This window comes from Pagrus pagrus (assembly GCF_965226575.1).
Source record: "Pagrus pagrus genome assembly, chromosome: 7".
Taxonomy (NCBI): domain Eukaryota; kingdom Metazoa; phylum Chordata; class Actinopteri; order Spariformes; family Sparidae; genus Pagrus; species Pagrus pagrus.
The window spans coordinates 7,163,506-7,186,648 of NC_140191.1; the positions used below are offsets into that span (position 1 = coordinate 7,163,506).

General features: G+C 37.1%; 2 protein-coding genes across 10 annotated transcripts in view; both read right to left on the reverse strand.

Annotated features, from left to right (window-relative positions):
• LOC311260264 (uncharacterized protein) overlaps nt 1-18,313 on the reverse strand; it is a 55,543-nt gene extending 37,230 nt beyond the window's left edge. Inside the window, exon 1 of the mRNA XM_084357889.1 lies at nt 18,164-18,313. The gene's annotated coding sequence lies outside the window, so the exon portion shown is untranslated. The remainder of the gene's footprint in view (nt 1-18,163) is intronic.
• LOC311260263 (uncharacterized protein) overlaps nt 1,423-23,143 on the reverse strand; it is a 50,201-nt gene continuing 28,480 nt past the window's right edge. For 6 of the 9 annotated variants that reach the window (XM_084357879.1, XM_084357878.1, XM_084357877.1 and 3 more), the window contains 18 exons: nt 13,030-13,342; nt 12,675-12,718; nt 11,868-12,156; nt 11,120-11,170; nt 10,799-10,842; nt 9,733-10,024; nt 9,372-9,415; nt 8,367-8,652; nt 7,957-8,000; nt 7,253-7,535; nt 6,691-6,734; nt 6,513-6,586; nt 6,067-6,281; nt 5,697-5,947; nt 5,438-5,566; nt 4,566-4,701; nt 4,056-4,085; nt 1,423-3,734 (listed from right to left, as the gene is read on the reverse strand). In XM_084357879.1, the coding sequence (XP_084214005.1) occupies nt 3,466-3,734; nt 4,056-4,085; nt 4,566-4,701; nt 5,438-5,566; nt 5,697-5,947; nt 6,067-6,281; nt 6,513-6,586; nt 6,691-6,734; nt 7,253-7,535; nt 7,957-8,000; nt 8,367-8,652; nt 9,372-9,415; nt 9,733-10,024; nt 10,799-10,842; nt 11,120-11,170; nt 11,868-12,156; nt 12,675-12,718; nt 13,030-13,342 (2,838 nt within the window). In that variant the 3' untranslated portion in view covers nt 1,423-3,465. Of the gene's footprint in view, nt 3,735-4,055; nt 4,086-4,245; nt 4,468-4,565; nt 4,702-5,437; nt 5,567-5,696; nt 5,948-6,066; nt 6,282-6,512; nt 6,587-6,690; nt 6,735-7,252; nt 7,536-7,956; nt 8,001-8,366; nt 8,653-9,371; nt 9,416-9,732; nt 10,025-10,798; nt 10,843-11,119; nt 11,171-11,867; nt 12,157-12,674; nt 12,719-13,029; nt 13,343-19,670; nt 21,069-22,163; nt 22,242-22,715; nt 22,746-22,907; nt 23,041-23,143 lie in introns of those variants that run through there. The other 3 variants (XM_084357881.1, XM_084357882.1, XM_084357884.1) reach the window with 3 other exon arrangements.

The window sequence follows — 23,143 nt, forward strand, 5'->3', positions numbered from 1 at the left end:
GAAATCCAAACACAATTTAGTGAAAAAAACCCAACTCTGAATAAAAAAAATCACTGAAATTCACACTTTTCTTTTGCCGACTCGCAACATCACACTGACACTAATGATGTTTAGGATGTGTACCAGTGTGCACATCCTCACCCTGTGTGGATTTTTATACATTTGGAAATCTGTGTGGAAAATGGCGTGAGTACATTTTCTCGTGTGTACAGATGGTTTTTACATTTGGCTGCAGATGTGGTGACACACGTGAAGCCGCTCTAACAACGCTGTATTAAAAGTAGGATTCAAACAGGATGAATTACTCTGCTTCTTCTCCTCCTGTGTTTCAGTCATGTTTTGAATTATTTGAGGTTTGTGATCTGACTTGAATGAAAAAATGTCATAATTCCTACCTAAGATAAATCTTTGATTATTATTAATTAATTGTTTTTTTTTTGGAATACCTTATTGTTTTCTATATATGTGTCTTAAACTTATTGATGTCTTACATAAAGCACTTAGAAATGCCTTGTCGTTGAAAGGTGCTATACAAATTCAATAATGCTGCATATGAATGTTCTGTATAATTTGAATTTATCAGGTTACAACAATGGCAGCCGTTAACTGTTTGCAAAATGAGGATCATTCAAAATGTTTTGTATTTTAAAATCTGTTAAAATTCTATTTTATGAAGCAAGAAAAATGTGTAATACAAAAATCTAGTGAAGTTTAACAGGTAAGTCTTTATTCTGATCTGTGATGATTACAGTATGTTTTCCTTTGGCCAGACTCTTCTGTTAAAAATGTGATTGTTCGGCCTGCTGCAACTTTTGGCAACTTAATCAATATTAAAACAGGTCACACAACTCGTCTACAGTACATCAGTTTTTTTTTCACAGCGCCACTGAGCAGCTTTCATAGGAATGACCTCTAACGCTGTGTCCAGATTTGTTGCAACGTCCTTGCTTTCCCGTCCCCGCCTTGTAGTCCCAAAAGTTATAGTCCTGGTCAGAGCCGCTGTAAATCACCTCCGTACTGTATCCCCTGTTATCAAACTGACCTCAGTTACTTTTGGAGGCTGTGCTCAGTCCCAGTTTGGTGTCAGCTGTGATCACTCTTACATCAGGCAGCCAAACTCAGTTGAGCTGGACCCCGTCGCCTGCCGTGACTCCCGTTATCAGACGTCCAGATAAACTCGAGGGCCATGAGCTAATTATCCAACAGTAGCCAACTAGTGAAAGCTATTTTATTGAGTGACATCTAGCGTGATGCTCTGGATATATTTAAGTTCAGCAAGCAAAGATCAGCAGCGTTGGGTTCACTCTGGTGATGCCTCCTATGTTTTTGGAGCTGCCTTCAAATTCTGGCCATATTCTACAAAATATACTGAATCAAGTGCTGTCGCTAGATAAGTGAGAAATAAACACAAAACACCATGAATTAAGTAATCAAGGCAATTTAATTATTTAAACAAATGATAGACAACACTTTTTTTAATATACACAAAATGTCAAAATATAAAAATAAGTGCAAAGTCAAAATTGGATTTGTATAAAATCAAAATCAGAAATAAAAAAATAGATTATTAAAAAAGGAATGAAAACAAGTGAATACAAGATTTTGAGTTTGTAGTGCAGAAATCAAACACAATTACTGTGCAAAGTTCAAACCTGAGTTTACATTTGAATTTTAAAAATGTCTCACTTGGCTTAGAGATTTCTACTCTGGAGTTTTATTTCAGGTGGAAAACAAAAATGAGTTTCAACATGACCAGTAAATCTTAGCACCTTAAGGCGAGATGAACACCTTTAACACCTTAAAGCATTGTTGGTGTCACTGAAGTTTCTCTTAGAAGTGCTCGTAGATTGACGAGCGTTAAGAATCTAAAATCTGCAGGGAAACAAAATCAGGCGCACTCAAAAAGTTCTTATTGTTTTTGTTAATTTATTAAATCTGTAGTTTTATCACTAACACTGATGTTCTTTGTTCAGCGACGCTGAAGTAAAATGTTTTATTTAACCTCGGGTCATTTTGTCACATGATATGTGATGGTAGTATTTGGCCCACAAAACTCCAATGCAATCTTAAATAAAATGTTTGAGCACCTTTAGATTAATTTTACATTATCACAGGATGAAGACAGTCAAGCTTAAGAACAAATACAGAAAAGACCAGATAGATACAGCACCAAGATGAACACTTTCATACATACAGGCTGTTAACCCTGCTTTTTTTCTCACATTTTGACTGCACCATCGTTCCTCAGGAGTCATATTGACCCCAGAAATGTAAAGCTCTATAAGTAGTTGTGTGTGGGAGTAGGACACATGATCCATTTGACTTTTTTGTGCTCCCAAGTCTTCTGAACACAGAGAATTCAACTGTGAGTCGATCTGACCATCATACACTGAATTATCGTTGTTTTAATACCGTTTGGCGGCAATTTTGACCGTTTTTTTATTGATTTTTTGGCACACTACGCCCCCCCCAGGTGGGAAAGCACTTATGTGTGCTTCTAAGTCCCCTGAAGACAAAGAAACAAATGGTGAGTCAATCAAACCATCGTACACAGAGTTATCGTAGTTTGAATACTGTTAGGTGGCCATCTTGAATGTGACCGAAACAGTGATTTTCGTAATTCCTGAACCAGATAACATACAAAGACATATAAACTCAGTTATTCATATAATTGTGACACCAACAATAAAATGAAACGATCACTGGCATCTTACAACCCCTCTATATTGGTGAAAAACACATTTCAACCTCATTACAATGCAACTTTTGCAACTATCAGCCTACAATATAGCCTACAATCAGATCAGATTATCTTGATTACTATGAACCTGCTTTTAGGATGTTTGGTTGTGAGGAGTCTGCCACTCCCCTTGCTCTCTGTATATCTGTCCTGACTGTGGGAACGGACTGCGGGAACTGTCCCCAGCTGCAGCTGGTGTCTGGGGTAGAGGGAGAGGTGCCCAATATCACAAGGATCTGTGCGAATAAATCAGTTAAAAAAATGCCAAAATGGCCGCCAAACGGTATTCAAACAGCGATAATTCAGCGTGTGATAGTCAGATCGACTCACAGTTTATTTCTCTGTGTTCAAATGACTTGGGAGTACAAAATAATTAATTGGATCATGTGTCTCCCTCCCACACACAAAGACTTATAGAGCTTTACATTTCTGGGGTCCATATGACCCCTGAGGAACGATGGTGCGGTCAAAAAGTGTACAGAGAGTTGAGAACATATCATGCTGTTGATTTTATATTTTTCTGTGTCTCCCTAATGGATTAGGAAAACTAATGAAATATTAGGAAGAAAAACTAATGACAACCATCTTTTTAGAGACCCTCAAAATGCATTGGGGTCATATTGACCCCAAGGTCGATAGGAGGGTTAAAGTATTGTTCTGTTACCGTGTGAAGATGCCAGGCTCAGAGGTGATGTTCTCGGTTGGTCAAAAAGCAGTCACAGTATTTATGACTCCTTCCTCCTGAGATCAGTGACAAGATATGACTCCTTCTCCTCAAGGATTTGGCAGAAGATGTCTTTGGCTGCTTGACCTCCAGCTTTCAGGGGGCCGCTGTAGAGTTTCCTCATCCTCTCCTGCGTGGTCGGGATAGTCCTGATTGTGTCGTAGTCTTCTTGTTGGATTACACCTTTCCTGAAGAAATCATCCAAGATTGGTCCTATATTGCACACTCTTGCGATCAGATCACACTGGTGCTTATCCACAAAGTGCTCCACTGAGGACGGAGAGGAGGAAAAACACTTTCATTAGGTTAATGTCTGGCATCACAAAAAACATCACAAACACCTGTCAGGGCGGCAGGGTGTTTTCATTGGTCGCACTGGGGCGTCTGATATTCAGCAGGTCAGATACTAAGATGTATAAAAATATCTTAATATTTTAAAATATTTAACAAACACCAACCAGGTGAGTAGACAGTTGCCTTTGAACAGACATTAGCATAAAAAGTGTCTCTGACACTCATTGTGAAGCAATCTTGTGACTCTAAAATCCAAAGTGCGGTTCCTCTAAAAACGCATGACTTAAAATGTCTTACCTTGTATATTGTCGGTGCTTTGGTATTCATCTGGAAAGAAAAAAAGATTTAAAGAAAATGTGGATGATGCACAACCCTTTTCTAACAATGGACATGTGCTTCAACAATGATGTATGTTTAACTCAAACAAAGTGGCTGTGTAGTGTTATGGCCCGGCTCAGTGACCACAACAAAACAACCAGACGGAGGATCAATAAGAAACATGTGAATTTTATTTACAAAGTAAGGAATAAGTGCAAACTGAACCATAACCAGAAGACAAAAATGAAAGGAAAAACAAAAGTGGCTCGGGCCGAGCTTCCAGCTAGTGGCAGGGAGAGAGCGAGAGCAGACTGGATAGCCATCTTTTATAGACCGGGAATCACAGCCGCAGGTGTTCCCGAATCCCAGGCTCCGCCTTAAACTACAGCTACTGCAGGGGGAAGGGAAACACACAGACAGACATAGGCAGCACAGACAGCCCTGGGCCGTCACAGTAGATAAACTCTTGTGGTATTATTGAAAACTGACCTTTACGGATTTCACAGGTCCATACAGACTGACGCTCGTTTTTCTGCACGAGGCTTAGCGTGAAGTCTGTGTCCGGTTTTTTAATGTAGACTTCAAAGAAATTTGGGAATCTGCTTTTATATCTGAGCTTTAAGTTCTGCAAAAACAAATAAAAAAGAAATAAGGGAAATGGAGGAAAGTCAAACTTTGAGCTAAAGTGCACCAGCTCTCTTTTTTTTACATGTTTTTTAATGAGGTTTAGTAAATAGTGATGATAGTGAGAACATATCTAGAAACTGAAACAAAAAAAGTGAATATATCACGGGGTGAAAGTGGCAACAGGTCAAGGGCCTGCTATAAAGTTGTCTAGCACCCGGATTTACTTCCTGGTTATGCCACTCACTGAATACGTGCAGTAGAGTTTCTACCTTTAGACACATTTGATGTTGGAATGAAAGCTGATTGTACCCTTTCTGATAATTGATGACAAAAGCACCAGATGTTTTTTTTGTTTTTCAGGGACAAATCCAGGTGTTTTTCGACATTTTCATTTATTTCTTACGGAATAATGCATGGAGCTTGATGAAAAAATCAGACATATTAAGGTGGCTGGTATCTAACTTTTTTCAGCCAACATAAGTTTACAAATAGGGGTAGAAACCTGTAAGAGGGAACTGTTGGGCCTTGGTGGAGGTATGCGCTCTACTGATTGCCATTCTATTTGTCCAGGTTGAAAGGGGTCTGGGACTTGCAGTATGTGACCAAACCATGTCAGTAAAACAGGATCATTTTGTGATGTGCTGATGTGATATTAAAAAACAAACAATTGTTGTTCAGATGACTCATCCTGAGACAAAGTTCATCCAAAGATCTAAAAGCAGTTCAAAACAAACCTCAGGATAAATTTTTGCATCATCCAAATCTGCTGTGAGGATGAAGCGATCACCCATTTTCAGGGACTTCTCTGGATTTGGCTTTTGGATTGCTTTGTATCCAGATGATAACTGTCTCCTGTTCAATTCCTGTCAAAGAAAAAAAAAGAAAGGACAAGGTTATAGTTATCAACATTGTTGTCTATATTTATCAATTTACACGTGATACATTCTGTGTCTTTTTATAATTGGTACTGGTGACAGTTAGATGTGCAATAACCTGTTGTAGTCCAGGATCACACGGGATCAGATAAACATGGAGCGTCAGGAATGCCGTGTTGGTCTTGTATATCAACATGTAACAGTTTATTTTCACTGGAACACCAACTTTCATCAGGACCGCTCTTGGAGAAAAAACTGGTTCTGATAACTTGACATGGGACGATGTGACCTCAGCCACTTTTTCCACAACGTCTCCACAGTCATCGATGTGTAGGACTGCAAACTCGTCTCTTATTTCAGGGTTGTTATCTGCACAAAACACAAGCACACATGATTAGTGAGGAGGTGAGGATTAAATTAGATTTTTACACATGCTGTCAGAACGTTAAAGTTTATAAAAGTATTTTATTATTTTCTTGTTCACTTACCTATGCAGATCCAGTGTGGCAGGCACACTTCATCCAACTTCCCAGCATTGACTGTTATGTCAATAAGGGGACCTGCAAGCCTGTACTTCCTGCTCTCCATCCTCTCCATAGGTTCCTCCCAGGGGCAAAACTGGTACTTGAAACTGACCTTCTCCTTACAGACCCAACGCAAACCAGAGACACTGCATTCAAAGCTTCCTGCTTCAGACTGAAGGCTAAGTCGTGGGGAAGAAAAAAGGTGAGTTTGTGTATGTTTACAAAAATATTGTTTTATGGGCACAGTGGAACAAATATACATAAATGTGCCTTATGTTTGCATTGATATAACCAGTAACAGCACACAGAGAGATTTTAGTTTTCTTTGTGTGATGAATTTCAAGAACAAATCTTAATATTTCCTCTAGTTCCAGTTCACTGTGACACAGTATTTATGATGTTATTTTTACCTGTAAGTTGGAGCCTCATCTGCATCTGTACTGTTCACTTCAGGTTCAAGTTTAGTCCAGTCACTGGAGTCCTGCTGCAGAGCACAATCATTTTAGCAAGTAAGTGGAAAGGACTTGTTTTGCAGCATCACGTAACTGAACAAATAAACTGAACAACTTTATGAATATAATGAATTACCATTGCACTTCCACAGTCCTCATGCTCAAGACTTCTTGAAGGACCTTGTGAAGACACATAGGATTTTCTTTAAACAACGTCATGTTGATATATAAACTCATATGGTGACTCAGACTTCCCATATTTTTTTTACTGGTATAACATTATATTCTACATAGCTCTGCTAGCCAGGCATCCCCAGACCAATTCACAAATCTGATTAGTCTTGAATCTCTTTGCTCATTTTCCATTTCAAGGAGTGTTATCAACGGGCACAAACAAAATGCTTGTGGACGGGATAGACCTACAACCAATCAGAGCAACCAAATGTTGAAGTCCAAATTCTCTGATTTGAGCTTCTTAAATGAGAAAATGTTTCCAGTTACTCCTCTGTGACAGTAAACTGAATGTCTTTGGGTTGTGGACAAAAAAAAGACATTTGAGAATGTCATCTTTGGGTATGGGAGACACTGGTGGACACTTTTCACCATTTACTGACATTTTATAGACCAAACAACTAATTGATTTAATGAGAAAATAATAGATAATACCAGTAAAAAAAAGTTTAATTCCCACAGCCTACCTTCAGATCCTGAGCTGATGTCTGACAGCCTCTGCACCAGATCTCTCCTGTTCATCTTATTGAAAACCTCCCTGATCACCTCCTCAGACTGTTGGCCGTAGAGCTCCACCATCAGCTCCACTGTCTGAACTCTGTCTGCAGTCTCCAGTCGGCGTCTTGGGATTTCTTGGCCTTCCTTCATTTCAGTGTACAGCAGGTGATGCTTGAATTTCTCCAGATCACCAGGACTGAAATCTTCCAGCGTTTCCAAAAGTTTCTCCTGAAGTGATGTCATGGTTACTTCCTGGTGGATACAGTACAGACAATGATAATGATACAGTTAATATATCTGTTCTGTTGAATGTGTTTGTTTTTTGTTGTCGTCATTTTTTACAAACACAAACGTTATCGTTGTGCATTTGTTTCTTTAGCAACATCAAAGCAAAAAAAAAAAAAAGATTCCTCATAATTTTACTTTTTGATTCCTATAAGCTGATTACTACCACCTGATCTAACACAACATATTCTTGTTTCTCATTGACATGACATTTGGCATTTATGTCACAACATAACTGGTGGATAAAATAATCACTTAATGCTGTGAGAGAACTATCCACTTTATAACATTTGGTGTCCTTTGTGTCGTCATTTATAATGTTCAAGATGAGGATGTTTTCACCCTACATTTACTGAATGAAAGCTGTGATGTGTAAAGTCAAACTCACTCTCTCAGATGATGCAGGTGGATGTTTACCCAGAGAGTGTTTCTCTGAGGAGGAAAGAAATAAAAATTGACTCAGAGGGTTATAATCTAATTACACAAAAAGAGTATAATCAACTTCAATAAGGTTCACTTACTTTAAAAAGAAATACACATTTAAAATGTCACAGCAAAATGATACATAATCATAAATACCTTCACAATCTAAAACAATCCAACACAAAAGCCCTGAAACAAATACTAACCTCGTCAAACTTACAACATTCAGTTCTTGTTGAGACAGTGTGAGTTGTTGATTTGATTATTTCATTAATGATTTATTGATCCATGCCCATCCCTTATGTTTTTTTATTATGAGTTATAAAATGTATTTATTAGACCTTCATGAGACACTTTTTGTCTTCTTAGTCTTACCTTTGAGTCCTGTGCTGGGCTTTGACAACCTCTGAACCAGATCAGTCCTCTTCATGCCCATGGAAACCCCCCTGGTTAACTCCACAGACTGTTGGCCGTAGATCTGAACCATCCAATTCACTGTTACTGCTCTGTTTGCTCTGTAATGCCACGCCCATGAGATATGTGGGAGGTTCTTCCGGGAGACAAGCAACTGCAGAATCTTCTTGAATTTCTTGAGCTCCATGTCACTCAAATCATTCAGAGTTTCCAAAAGCAGCTGTTGAACAGCTGCTATTGTTGCTACCTGAAATAATCAATACATTCATGAGACATTTATTTAATCCACTGGGGACAATTACAAATGTGTCTCTTTGAAGCTTGTCAATGTTATTATAAACTTGGGTGTTTCAGCTGGATCACACAATGTATTGATCCATTTGGTAATTGCTGGTGATTGATCGCAGTATGTGCACTTTTTTTATTGATTAGTATGTTCACCTGATCTACTGATTTATTTATTCTAAGTAACACAATGTACGAAGCAAAAGAGGATTACTGTTTCTGGTTTTGCTTTATGTCTTATGAGCTGGTTATTTTATTTTATTTTAGTTTACTTCACAGACTGCACATCTTCTCACAAACACTGAAATAAGCACAGTGGCTCAAAGAAAATGTTTTCATTATTTCATGTCATATATTTCCTTTATGCTTTACAAAAGGTTTAAACTACAATAAACAGATGTTTCTGATGGATAAACTTTTGATTCTAAATGAAAAACAATTAAAATTCAGGAAAAATCCTGAGTTTAATCTCAGTGGTAAAGATATCATATCGTTATTATATTAAATTACTGCGAAAGAGCTCGACCTGAATGCAGCTTCAGTTCTGTGATGAATAAACATATAATTAATAAATCATTAGTGTGGGTCGTATCATTATTTAAAATGTGAAATATGATGATCATTTTTAACAGCTGTCGAAGTAAAGCTGTGTTGTATGAAGTCAGATGTGACATTACTCACTTTGTGGATCAGTGCAGAGCGGTGTTCATCTGCAGAGTGTTTCTCTGAGGAGAGAAGAGGCAGAAAGTCACTCATAACTGATGACTTGTCTAACAGCTTTAAATTAAAATGATCAGGCAATATTGCCTCATGAAAATAAACAAAACACAAAATTACAGTTAAACCTCCTCAACAGTGGCATATAAATTGTCATTTCTACCCACTCTCTTAGTCATAATATATTCTGTACACCAGCTGATGTGTCTTCTCTACATTAAAACTATTATCATTTATAATGTAAATGGAAGACAAAGCTTATAAACTCAGACATGTTATACACCAGTTACATGATTTTAACATGTGTTTATCTTTATTGTCTTACTTTTGGATCCTGAGCTGCTGTCTGACAACCTCTGCACCAGATCAGTCCTCTTCATCGTCTTTAAAATATCCTTTGTCTTCTCCACAGACTGATGGCCGCAGATGTGCACCATTAAAAACACTGTGTCCTGCACGTGTGTTATTGGTAGTAGCTGCTTCAATGGGATGCTTAAGAAGTGTCTGTGGAACTCAGGTTGACGCAACAGGGCACCTTTCAACATCTTGAGCTCTGCGTCACTCAAATCTTTCAGTGTTTCCAAAAGCAGCTCTATAACAGACTCCATCGATTCCACCTGTTAAATTCAGAGAAAATGTTCATGAGATTAAAATACAGTTTCTCAGCAAGGATGATTACAAATGTTTCTGTTCACATCTCATCAATGTCTCTGTTTAAGTAATGTGGATATGGTAAGAGTACATCAGCACAAGTTGATAACATTTATTTCAATTGATCACACATACCGGTTTTATTTCAAACCACTTGTATACGTACATGTATTCATTTCTAGTGTTATCAAATCGATTTACTTTATCTCCTTTTACAGTTATTTTATTTCTGTTTACAAGTTCATGACATTTATTTTACCTGTTTGAGAGTTTCCTAATGTGAACACAAGAACAAACTGACTGCAGCTTCAGTTCTGACAAACCTTCTGATGAAAATAAATAATTTGTTTTTAGTCATCATTAATAATATTCAAGATGAATTGTATTCTACTTTTATTAAATGAGAACTGTATTGTTTAAAGCAGCACCGCAAAAAAAACATTATCATAAAAATTATAATGCCATAATTACATAAATAAATGACATTAAAAGTACACATCACAATTTCAAGGTGACGTCTTGAAATGTCTTCCTTTGTTCGGCCAACAGCCCAAAACACAAAGATATTCAGTTTACAAAGCAGAAGATCCTCACAGACGCTGGAACCAGAGAGTGTTTGGCATTTCTTATAAAAACAATTACTCAGTTGATTTATTGATTTACTGATCAAAATGTTGATCAGCTAACAGATTAATTATCTCAGCTTTAGTTTAAAGTCAGACAGATGTGACATCACTCACTTTCTGGATCAGTGCAGGCCAATCTTCCACCACAGAGTGTTTCTCTGAGCAGAGAGGAAACATAAGAAATACTCATGAATGATTCATTTACCAACATAATCAGACTGTGTGACTATAATGATTCTAAGATTAAGGATTTATTGTAAAATGTCCAGAAAATCTACTTAATAGTAATATCATAAAAAATCAATATCAAGTTTCTCCTGATAAACACTTTATTATTATCTATTAAACTGTGTTAAATGTTCATACACTGACATATGGATTAAAATAACTACAGGACTCATTTCACACATTAATTCATGTTTACAGGTCACCTACCTTTCTCTGTGGTGTTCACACCAAACACTTCAGCTGACGAACCTGCAGCAGCTGCAACACAGTTAATGACAACTGTTATTGCATTAATAAATACTCTGTGTGTAACCTTTATGTGTACTTGTCTTGAGTATAATACTGAGTCCTGAGAATAAAAAGCCTTTAATGTTTCAGCTTCAGGTGTGTGAACTGAAGGCGGGAGGAAGTCATGATTACAGAGATCACAGAGGGAATCAATGAGAAAACACTATAATTAATTAACTTACACAGACTATCTCTCTCCACAGTGGAGTGTAGTGTACGTCAAAGCAAAGACATACAAAAAGACAACTCAACAGATTCATGTGAAATTATGTCGACAACATGAGAATTCTTATCAGGCCATTAACAATACAAGACTGGTAATAATGAACTCAATGGACCAAAATCAAACAAGATTTGGCCCAATAAAGAAGAGTGTTTTCAATAAAAAGATGTTGAGCCCTTTGAAAACACAACATTTACAAAAAAGGACCAAAGACTCAGATTTATTCAGAACTTTACATTAAAGTAAAGATCCAAAACATTCAACTCTGAAGTAATCTCTGTTTCATATTTATTATTGTTATTTCATTTTATTGTTTTTGCACCAGTAAACTGAATTAGTTAGATCTGCCACTTCAAAAGTTAAGTATATATTTTACAGAGTGGAAAAGTCATTGCTTTATTTTGACGATAACGTAGAACTAACTGTGAAGTTTCTTCATCTTACCTTTGGGTCCTGAGCTGGTCTCTGACAGCCTCTGCACCAGATCAGTCCGGTTCATGTCCATTAAAACCTCCCTGGTCACCTCCACAGACTTTTGACCACATTTCTCCACCATCACATCCACCAGGGCCTCTGTCATGTCTTTGTTCTGCAGTCTGTTCCAGGGAATCTGTGGAAGGCTCCTCTGGAACAATGTGAACTGCAGAAACCACTTGAAGGTCTTTCGCTCCTCATAACTCAGATTATTGAGTGTTTCCAAAAGCAGCTCTTTAACAGCCCCCATCGTCGCAGCCTGGAAAATATACATGTTCATAAAGAAAACGTTATTTCTTTTAAGATGTGTTTTTCTACAAGATCACCTTAGCTGCTGATATATTTGGTAAAGATCTGTTTGTTATCTCTGAGGATGATTCCTATGTCCTGCTACCCTTTAATATCTTTAACCTGCAATCTGTAATTGGCTCTTTTTGCATTTCCAGGCTGTAACTCGTTCACTGTGCTGTCAAAAAAATAAAATGAAACACCTGATGTCAACATGAGATGTTGGAGTAACTGTAGAAACAGGTGGCAACTCAATGAAGATGTTTTTAAACTTCATGTTTTGCATTTTGTTTAATTCTTTGAGGAACTTCAAAACTTCATAATATTAACAGTACTGAGCTCAGTATCATCTCAGCTTCAGTTCTGTGAGAAACATCAAATGTGATTCATGTTTGGTTTAATAATCATCATTAATGTTGAGGTCATTTTAAACCTGAATCTCACTGAATAAAAACTGTACTCTGCATGGTCAGATATGATATTACTCACTTTGTTGATCAGTGCAGACTGGTGTTCATCCACAGAGAGTTTTTCTGAGGAGAAAGAAAGAATAAAAGGAAATAAAAATAAATATTGTTGTTAATTATACATCGGGCATGACTGCTTTGTAAAAAAGATTTCAATAGAAAGCACTCAACATGACATTAAACTCAAAGCTCATCAAAAGTTACATCTAACTTTTCACAGATATTTTTCTCCCTCTCCTGAAATGATTTAAATAATAATTAGTCCTAAAATATATTTATGATTTATGTTTATTTTCTCTACAATATAGATTATTTTATTCAAAATGTAAAGAGAATAGGACATATATTATAAACATGTCTTGTCTTTATTGTCTTACTTTTGGGTCCTGAGCTGCTGTCTGACAACCTCTGCACGAGATCAGTCCTTTTCATCGTCTTTAAACTCTCTTTGACCTTCTCCACAGACTGTTGGCCATAGGACTGCACTATTAAACATACTGTGCCCTGCATGTCTGCTTCATCCAGAGGGCCCAATTGGATGCTTTTTGCTTTCTGCTTCGCCAATTTGAGGGATGGGGGTCCCCATTTGGAAACTGGACGCAGGGTGATCTTGAACCTCTCGAGCTCTGCTTCACTCAAATCTTTCAGTGCTTCCAGAAGCAGCTCTATGACAGACTCCATCATTTCCACCTGATAAATTCAGAGAAAATGTTCATGAGATAAAACTACAGTTTCTCAGCAAGGATGATTACAGATTTTTATTTTCTAATCTCATCAATGTCTGTGCTTTAGAAATGTGGATGTGGTAAGAGAGCATCAGCCATAAAAAAAAAGTAACGATACAGTGGATAAATTGTCCAGTCGACCACCTTTACCTGTTTTTTTGTTCTTTTTACAAACTGTATTTTATTTTCATGAGATGATTCATGACTTTATTTTACTGCCTGGGTGAAACTCTTTTACAGTCTGTGTTACAAAACCTGTAATGAGCTTCCTGATTAAACAACAGAGCTGCTTTTATTACCTCAATTGCATCTTTTCTTGTAATATAAAAAAGTTTTTTTGTCAAGGTTAGAAAAACAGAAAATGTACAATATATTCCCTCAGATGTAGATATAACACATATTCTTAACATTATTTTTTAATCACATTCAAGCTTCAGACCTCATGTGCACATTATGCAGCCTGATCAGCTTCAGTTCTGTGAGGAAACTGTTTGAGATAAAGAATTTTGTGTTTATCATCAATTGTAATGTTCAAGATGAAAATGATTTTCAGTCTTCATCCACTGGATAAAATCTGCACTGTGTGAAGTCTGAGTGATGTGACATACTCACTCTCTGCATCAGTGAAGGCCGATGTTTCTCTGAGGAGAGAAGAAATAAAATAACACGTATTAGTAATTGATTTAACACCAGAATTGTGAACATTTAAAATTCAGACTTTTTATAAGTATTACCCCATTTTCCAATTGTTCCTGTATATAATACAATATAAAACAATCTCTGCACCAGATCAGTCCTGTTCATCAACTTCAAAACATATATGGTCAACCCTAAACACTGTCGGCTGTACATCTTCACCATCAGCTCCACGATGTATCGTGTGTTTGTCACTTTCAGTTGACTAATTGAGAAGAGTGAGAAATCTTTCTCCAATTCAATGAGTGACTTGAATTCTTCAAGCTCCTCAGAACTCAAATCATTCAATGTTTCACAAAGCCTCTTCTTAGTTGACACTTTTTCTACCTAGAAAATGAAAAGGACATAACATCATATCAGTATCTGCAGTACAGGATGTGTTTGTGTGATCTACTACCATGACTGGAAACTTACTGACATTTGGCTTTTCTTATTTAATCATCACAATTACACACTTTGTTGTGTAAAGGCAGATTTTTAATTCCTCCACACAGTGGGTCACTAAATAGTTTAAACTGAAATGAACACTCAGCAGATGATTTTGAGCATTATTAAAACCATTCATATTAGTTTGAAAATATTCTGCCGTAGTAGATTTTGAACTTATTTCACAACCAAACCAAACAATGACAGAAGAAATATATATATATATATATATATATATATATATATATATATATAAATATATAAAATCAGAGCTGCAGTGTATTAGATTTTTTTTTTCTATCAGCAGCATATTTTGTGAAATGAAAAAGTACAGGAATTCTAAAGTGATGAAATATTATGAAATTAAAATTAAAATAGCTCTGTAAAACCACACAAAACAATAAAGCAAATATCAATTAGCAGTCAAATACCAGCACTGCAACAACAGAAAGACAACAACTCAATTCAGTACAGGTGTGGCTGTGAGTGTGGTGGAGTGAAAGACTCATCACAGAGTTCAGTCACTTAAAATGGTGGTAAATGTTGGTAAATACTGCGTCCAACAACCCCAATACAGTTCAGTTTCCATCCAGGTCAGCCACAAAAAGAAAGACAACTCAAAAGTCTGCTCCAGGTTTTACCACTGATCCCTTCAAAAACAGCTTCACTCAGACCAGCAACTCCTGAAGAAACACCAACTGTGAAAAATATACATCCACCAGATGATTCCTCCTCCTGACACAGACAGGGGAAGCAATGCTCAAGTTTTACCATGAGCTGACTACAACGACATGACTTTACAACATGGTCTGATGCCCAGGAAACCTGGCGTATCTCTCCTCCACTGACCAAAAAACACTGGCCACTTAAAGCTCACATGTCAATCACAAGAAACAAACTCTGCGTATCCAAGAACCCTTAAATCAGAGCAGATGATGCTCTATCAGGCAGACTTCTCTTGTAGGTTAGTTTATGGAAAATGAGATCCATGTGAGTTTTCTTTTAGTATCAAGCCACAAAGTTCAAGTTCATTTGCTGACATCACATGTCCTGCAATGTGACTATTGCACACATTGTGATGTCGATGCTGAAACAATATACTGTGTAGTTTTATAAAATTTGCATCATATTCACTTAAAATTTGATCTTCAGTTGTGTTCACCATTTGAGCCCCTAAAACAGTGATTACATGAGAGACCCAACTTAAACTATCCACACTGCCAATAAAATGATTTATATAACTAAGATTTACTCACTTCAGCATTGAGGTCTTGTACCAGAAGTGGCTGATTTTCAATCAGGATATCATAGAAGAGATCTTTTCCATGAACTCCACTGGATTTCAGTGGCCCACTGATGAGCTCCCTCATCTTCTCCTCAGCAGTGGGCAGAGTGTTGACTTCATCATAACTCTCTTGTTGGATCACATTTTGGCGGAGGAGCTCATCCAAAATGGGTTGAACATTGCTCACTCTCTTGATCAGCTCAGATTGATGAGTTTGTAAACATGATTTAGTCTAACTGTGTGTGTATTGCATTCATTAAATCATTTTTACTTACTGTTGTTAAACATGACTCATACAACAGTGACGTAGAGCAGGGGTTCCCAAACTTACAAAAATACATCATGAATTGCTATAACATCTATATTTATTAACAGACTATTATACACGCACGCACACACACACACACACACACACACACACACACACACACACACACACACACACAAAATGTAATGTCTGAAATTTGTCCAGCATGGAAACTGACTCACATACATACTTAAACAGGTCTTCTAATACAGCTCTGGGTGAGAAAGCAATAAAACATATCTCCTTAAAAGTTAAACTCTTCATTTAAATTCAATAATACTATGCAGCATTTATCAGCGGCCACTGTAACTTTCATGAACCTGAACTCTTTTTTCGAACAAACTCAATTTACAGAGGAGACCTCACACTACCTGTACACCTACCATCTGGTTTGGTATCTACACCAGCTCCTCCAGTTGAGGGTCCTGCAGCTGAAACAAAATTAGAGAAAATTAAAACTGTTTTACAATGGATCTGTCTTTAAAAAGTACTATGAACTCTGTTTTCACACATGCAACAAACAAATGTCTTCTTTGATGTAAAATAAAGTTGTATTCTCTTCTAGTCTTCTGTTCTACTGTAGATCATCTATTGGAGATAAAAACTTGACTGACTGAACCTAACAGACAGTTAGTGAGATGACTGTATATATAATACTTGTGCACCTACCTTCTGCCATTGTCTTTACATCAGTCGCTGCCGCTGAGGACCAAGCAGCTGCAAAGAGTTTAAGAAAAATGTAGACTTCAGAACAATGTACTGCTCTTTAACTTTCTGCACACCTCTGTTATCTCATATATTGTACATATAAATAGTAAACAAAATGTTGTCTTGCTTTAACAATCAGAGCACAAAGAAAGCAAGATACAAGTTATTAATTAAAACAGGTACACTCACTTACTACAAATGGCCAAAAAACATTTAAGTTTGCACAAAGGAATGTGTCAATCAGAAACAGTTTATAAAGGCACCAGGAAAAAATAGTACATGGCTCATAATGATGCACATGTTTGATCCACCATAAAGGTACAAAGCAGTTTGTTGTAGTCTAAACTATCATTTTTAACTATTGTAACCTCAACTAAAGACACAGTTACTTAAGTCAGATAGGACAAGTGATTAAAGAAGGGCTGCATGTGATTATTATTTGTATTGATCTGCTGATTATTGATTGATAAGTTGATACTTGTTCAGTCAAAAAAAAAGTTAAAAAAAACAAAATTATTCAATTTCAAGTGACCTGAAAGAGAAAAGCAGCACATCCTCATATTTAAGAAGTTTAGACTGGAGAATATTTGGTACCTCTGCTGATTATGATAATAGTTACCGATTAATTTTCAGTTAATTAACTAATTGTTTCAGTTTTACAGTTCAGGAAAAAAATCAAAAACAAGTTTCTCTGAAGGAGTGCATCAATCAGAGTTTACTTCTAAAAAGTAAACGTACAGAGGAAGTAATGAAAAGTACATTTCTCACATACAGAGTCTCCTGGAAACCTTCAACAGACAGGACAGCTCTGTGCTGCTGCTACTTTCTCATCAATGCTAGGCTAATTGAGCTAGCATGGCCGTCTTACCCATAGATATATATATATAAAGGCCTTTATATATATATATCTATGGTCTTACCCTCTGTCCCTCTCTCTCTCTCTCTCTCACACACACACACACACACACACACACACACACACACGTCCTCCTCTTCCTAGTTCTGTTCTCTTCCTCATCTTCCTCCTCCTCTCTTCCTCTTCACTTCCTCCTCCTCCTTTCCTCCTAATCTTCCTCCTTTTCTCTTCCTCCTCCTAGTTCTCCGCCGTTTTACCCTCTCTCTGTCGCGCGCCAAACCCCCCCCCCCCCCCCCCCCACACACACACACACACACACTCTCGTCTTCCTAAACACAACTCAACCGTCGTGTTAAAGCACTTTTAACCGTTAGCTGTCGCCGTCTGTTAGAAACACGAACGTTAGCAAAGTGTTAGCTAACTCTAAACTGTCTCAACTGCTGTGAAGGGGAGGTAGAGCTGTGACAGTGAAAGTAAGAAAAATAAGCCAAATGTTATGATTTATTACCTTATAGTAGTTTCTGTAGTTTGAGCTTAAGTTCGTCCACTTTTCTTAAACTGAAGAAAACCGTTAAACGTTTCATTTAAACAGTTTAACCGTGAAGCAGCTCTGCTCTCCGCTGTTAACGAGAAGTCTTCAAGCTGGACTGGAAATAAAACTCACCTGCTCTCTCTCTCTCTCTCTCTCTCTCTCTCTCTCCTCTTCCGTCTGTATGTCGGTGACTGTTTCAGTGTCTCTGAAAACACAGTAAGTTTAAAATCCAGACACATCTTCTACCTTCAGCTCGTTCAGCAGCCTGAAGAAGATGAAGTACTTTCCGTTAGTCCTCCTCCAAAGTGTTGTTCAGATGAGAGCGTGCCTATGTTCCCAAAACATCTTGTGGGAGAATAGGGCTTAAATTGAAGGGAAATGTAGGAAAACAAGACCTAATTTTCAAAATGTCCTAGAAATGTGGCAACATAGGGATGACCCCGTTCAAGATCACAGTCAGGTCACCTCCGTCTTTACTCCTCAAACCAAACAAACTCTGGACAGTTTGGACAGTTTTACATTTAAGCACTGACATGTTTCATACTTTACTTTGCATGAAACATAGTCATTATTTTTAATTATTTTTAAACTGTATATTACATCATAACAATATGTTTTCTTCTGAAATATGAGGATTTATTTTTTCAGTTTATTACTCTTCAGTTTTGCTGAGTTAAATATTGTTTTCAGTCCTCAAACACACTGAAGTCCAACATTTAAACAAAATGCAGCTTTTCATTATTCATTCATTATTACTTTAGTTTCATTTTGCATTGTATCACTTAAAACAATAATTTTGCCTAATGTGGTAATTAAAGTGTCTTTTAGCTGTTTTAAAATGAATTCTCAAACAGATGTCACTTATATAAGAAAATCAAATGAGATTGTACCAAAGAATGAAACTGTCTCCACCTCCTGCTTTATGATAGACACGGTAGATCTGATGATATTCATGAGAAACACATCACTAATGTGCCTCCACCTTTTGGAAATCAAACACAATACACACACATTGCAAAATAACCTTTCAGATGACAACTTGTGCTGACACCTCCAGATTGTTTCATATCCAAACCTTGTAGTCTTCAGCTCCAACCAACATTATTTATCAAACAGCTCCCTCTAGAGCCACAAAAGGCTTTATACAACTTTGTCTCACATATGCAGCGGTGCTCTCCAGTCCCCAACAACTGCAAACAGACTTGGTGGTAACATGGTTGCACCATTTGAGAAACCAGAACTCCCACAACATTTTAAAAACTCTGGCTGCAGTACAACACAATCATACAAACTGAGGTAGTTTGTTACTAAAACAGTGTTTACAGGAAACAATCAGAACTACTACGATTTCTCGGCATGTGTTAAAAAAGGTTCTGAGAAGGAAGCTCACAGTCATGAAAATAATCATCCTACAATAAAGTAAAGGCTCAATTTAAACTTGAATATTTACTGACTGACAACATCCCCATTATAGACACAAATGCATGTTTTCAGTTTAGTTTATCGGACATGGACATAACAGTAACATTCACCTGTGAACCAGACGCACTTTCCTTTGAGTGAAACTTTTCCACAGGAGGCTTAAAAAACATTTACGCTAGAAGAATAAAAAAGAAGAGCAAAAAGAATAAAAACACAATACAGTTACAAATACAGTACTGTTATACACTTGTATGCAATACAAATAACCAACAGGAAGAAGGCCCTGGGTTCCTGGGTTTGTTCCCCACCAATAAAACATGAACATCATGTTGAATCACAGTTCCCGGCATCAAGGCACTGGTTTCTATCTGGAGTTGGTCCCCGGGCGCTGTGTGCTGGCTGCCCACTGCTCCCGCGGGATGGGTTAAATGCAGAGCACCAATCTCAACATGTTGTACATTGTGTGATATGTTATAAAAATAAAGACTCTTCTTCTTCTAAAAATACAATGCAGGTAAAAAAATAAATAATAAAATACAGAATTGTTTATAGACGTATGCTTTTACAACTTTACTGTGAGAACAGTGTTTCTTTTTATCTGTCCACAATTTGACACCTTTAAGTTTTGTGTTAAGATCAATGGCAGGCTTTTAAAGTGCACACATGATTTATAAACTCTATGGCATTATTATTTCTGCTTTTTAGAATATGTTTACCCCCATTCACTTAAAATGTAAAAACACACACATAGCAATCAGGTGATTTCATGAAAACTTGAAAACAGAAAACATTTTGAATGACCATTGAAAAGTAGAATTTTTTTTCTTTTTGGCAGAATAAAAGTAATAAAACAAGATAGACGGTCCTTTAGCACATTTGGCATAAATCAAAGTACATTATGTAAAAATTATGGCAATTCATAATGAAGCATGGTTTACATGTTAAATAAAATACTCATTTCACTTAATACAACGTCCCTGGTGAGACCCTTCAGTCATTTGTGACATGATTGTCTGATAAATATTTTCTGAATCATGAATTCAGCAGTTTACTGAGCCTCATTGATCAGGGCAGGGAAGACACCACACGCCACAGAGACAACTGACATCAATATTTCTCAATTGTTAGTGTAAAAAAGTGTTTTGGTGTTCAGGTAGACCGTATAGTTGGTCTAAAAATGGATTTCACCACCACATTCACTTCTTTTCCTTGAGGGCAGCAACAAGAAATGGCTCCTGTTTCTCAAGGATTTTGTACAAGATGTCTTTGCAGGCTCGACTGGCTTGTAGGGGACCAGAATAGAGCGCCCTCATCTTCTCCTGAAAGTTTTGCAGAGCCCTGATTGTATCATAACTCTCCTGTTGGATGACTTTCTTGCGGAGGAGCTCATCCAAAATGGGTGAAATGTTGCTCACACTCTGGATCAGCTCAACTTGATGTTTATCCACAAAGTGCTCGTCTGAGGAAAGAGGGAAAAGGACTGAATCGATCCGAAGACAACATGAAGCCAACTTAAACGCACAATATGTAAAATCTGCCACGAGGGATCACAAAAGACATACATGATGTGGAATCGAGGGTGTTCTTAAACAACCACCACTGCCAATAAAAATCTACTATGTGAGGCATAAATGTTCAAGTTTTATTCAGGGTACATTTGGTCACATTTGCTGACTTCCTTCCTCACTCTCTGCCTATCCTGACAGGCGACCAAATAAAACACACCTTGAAATGTTACCACGAATAAAGTGTTTCTGTAGATTTGAACACTGTTTGAAACATTTGTGACAATGTAAGTACACAACTCAACAAAGCATATAAGAAAGGCCGAGTCATTTTTAGACAATGTAGTGCAGAAATGTTTCATATTACATCTTTAATATACAGGTTTTATAACAAGATGCTATATAATGTGTACTCTATATTCAAAGTGTATATCAAATTAATCAAATATCAAAAGCAATCATGCATTATGATTCTGTTAAGGTTATTTCAATAGTTCAGTTGTATTTTTTTTGCATTAATTGAAGCATTTTTAAATGCATGTAGGTCTGATGAAAAGTATTAAGAACTGTTGTTTCAGTAGCTAATGAGGATAAAAATAACACAAACATGACTGATGTGGTGGAAGAGTGACCTAGAGTCTTAATTTAGCTGTTTTCAAAAAGGAAAATTAGGCTTTTGTGACCAATGAGACTTCAACCATGTTAGCCTAGACTTCATAATAACTTTCCACCAGTTTGTTGATGGCACTACAGGAAAACAGAACACTGGACATTTTGTATGCTAATGCTAAAAGTGCACACAAAGCCACTGCCGTGCCCTTACTAGGTAGATCAAACCACAACTACACGTTGTTAACACCTTAGTATGTATGTTTCTGTAGTTCAAGAGCAGCCTATCTCAACAAGGACTGTGAGGAGGTGGACTCAGGAAGCCAGTGAGGCCCTGCAGGACTTCTTTGAAACCACATGGGGAGTAGCATCCTCCATCATCAGCTCCATGGATTGCTCTGAAAAAACAAGCCAGCTACTACGAACAATATACTGCTCACCTTCTCCTCCTTCAGCTGTTGAGAGTTGGGTAGGATGAGGGAGCACTGATGGTTGGTCCGCTGCACCTGCGTCTGCACCTGCATGATGAGGGCAGAACTGACTATTGAAAGTACTGATTCCAGTTTGGCAAAAAAAAAAAAACAAAGTCTGGATATTATTAACACAATGCTTTTTAGGTTTTCATGGGCAAAAAAACACTGCTTATCAAATTGTCCTTTCCTCTCCCTTTCAGCTCTTTTCTGCCTGTATTAACATTTCTGACAGCTAGATTTTGAGGATTTTGAGTTAGACATGCACAGGTTCAGCAGTCTAAACACAGACACAGATTGTCAGCATGGACTAAAGGTCAGAGCAAGGACTAACCCATGAGCGATAGCCTTAGAGGGCGAAATCTATACAAAAAAGAACCAAGTAAACATGCTGCAGGTCAGTAATCAGTTCTTTCTTTATATTTACTCTTGGAGCAGACTGACAGCACAGCGGAAAGTTAGAGAAACAGTTCAGAGCTTAAGTGCAATTCTTCTAGAAACAAATCAATTTAATTTTCTTACCTTGTATAGGAGCATCACTTTCGTAATCACCTGAAAAAATGCATCGACAAAGGAAATATTGATAAATAGCCCACTTTATTTCCTTCATCTAACAGTGGACATGTTCCATTAATGCTGTATATTTAACTCAATGAAGTAAAACTGGTACACAGGCAGTTCATTTGTCGTCTTGTGGTATTATCTGAAGCTGACCTTTTCGAATGGTACAGGTCCATACTGGTTCACAATCGTTTTCTCGTCGAAGCATGAGCTTGAAGTCTGGGTTTGGGTTTTTAATATGCACTTCGAAGAAATTTGGGTTTCTGTCATATCTGAGCATTAATTTCTGTGAAACAAATGAAAAATAAGTGAAATTAATTAAAGGTAGACTTTGTGCAAATGTGCACCAGAATTTCTATTTTCTTCCTTTCATGTTTACAAAATGAAGT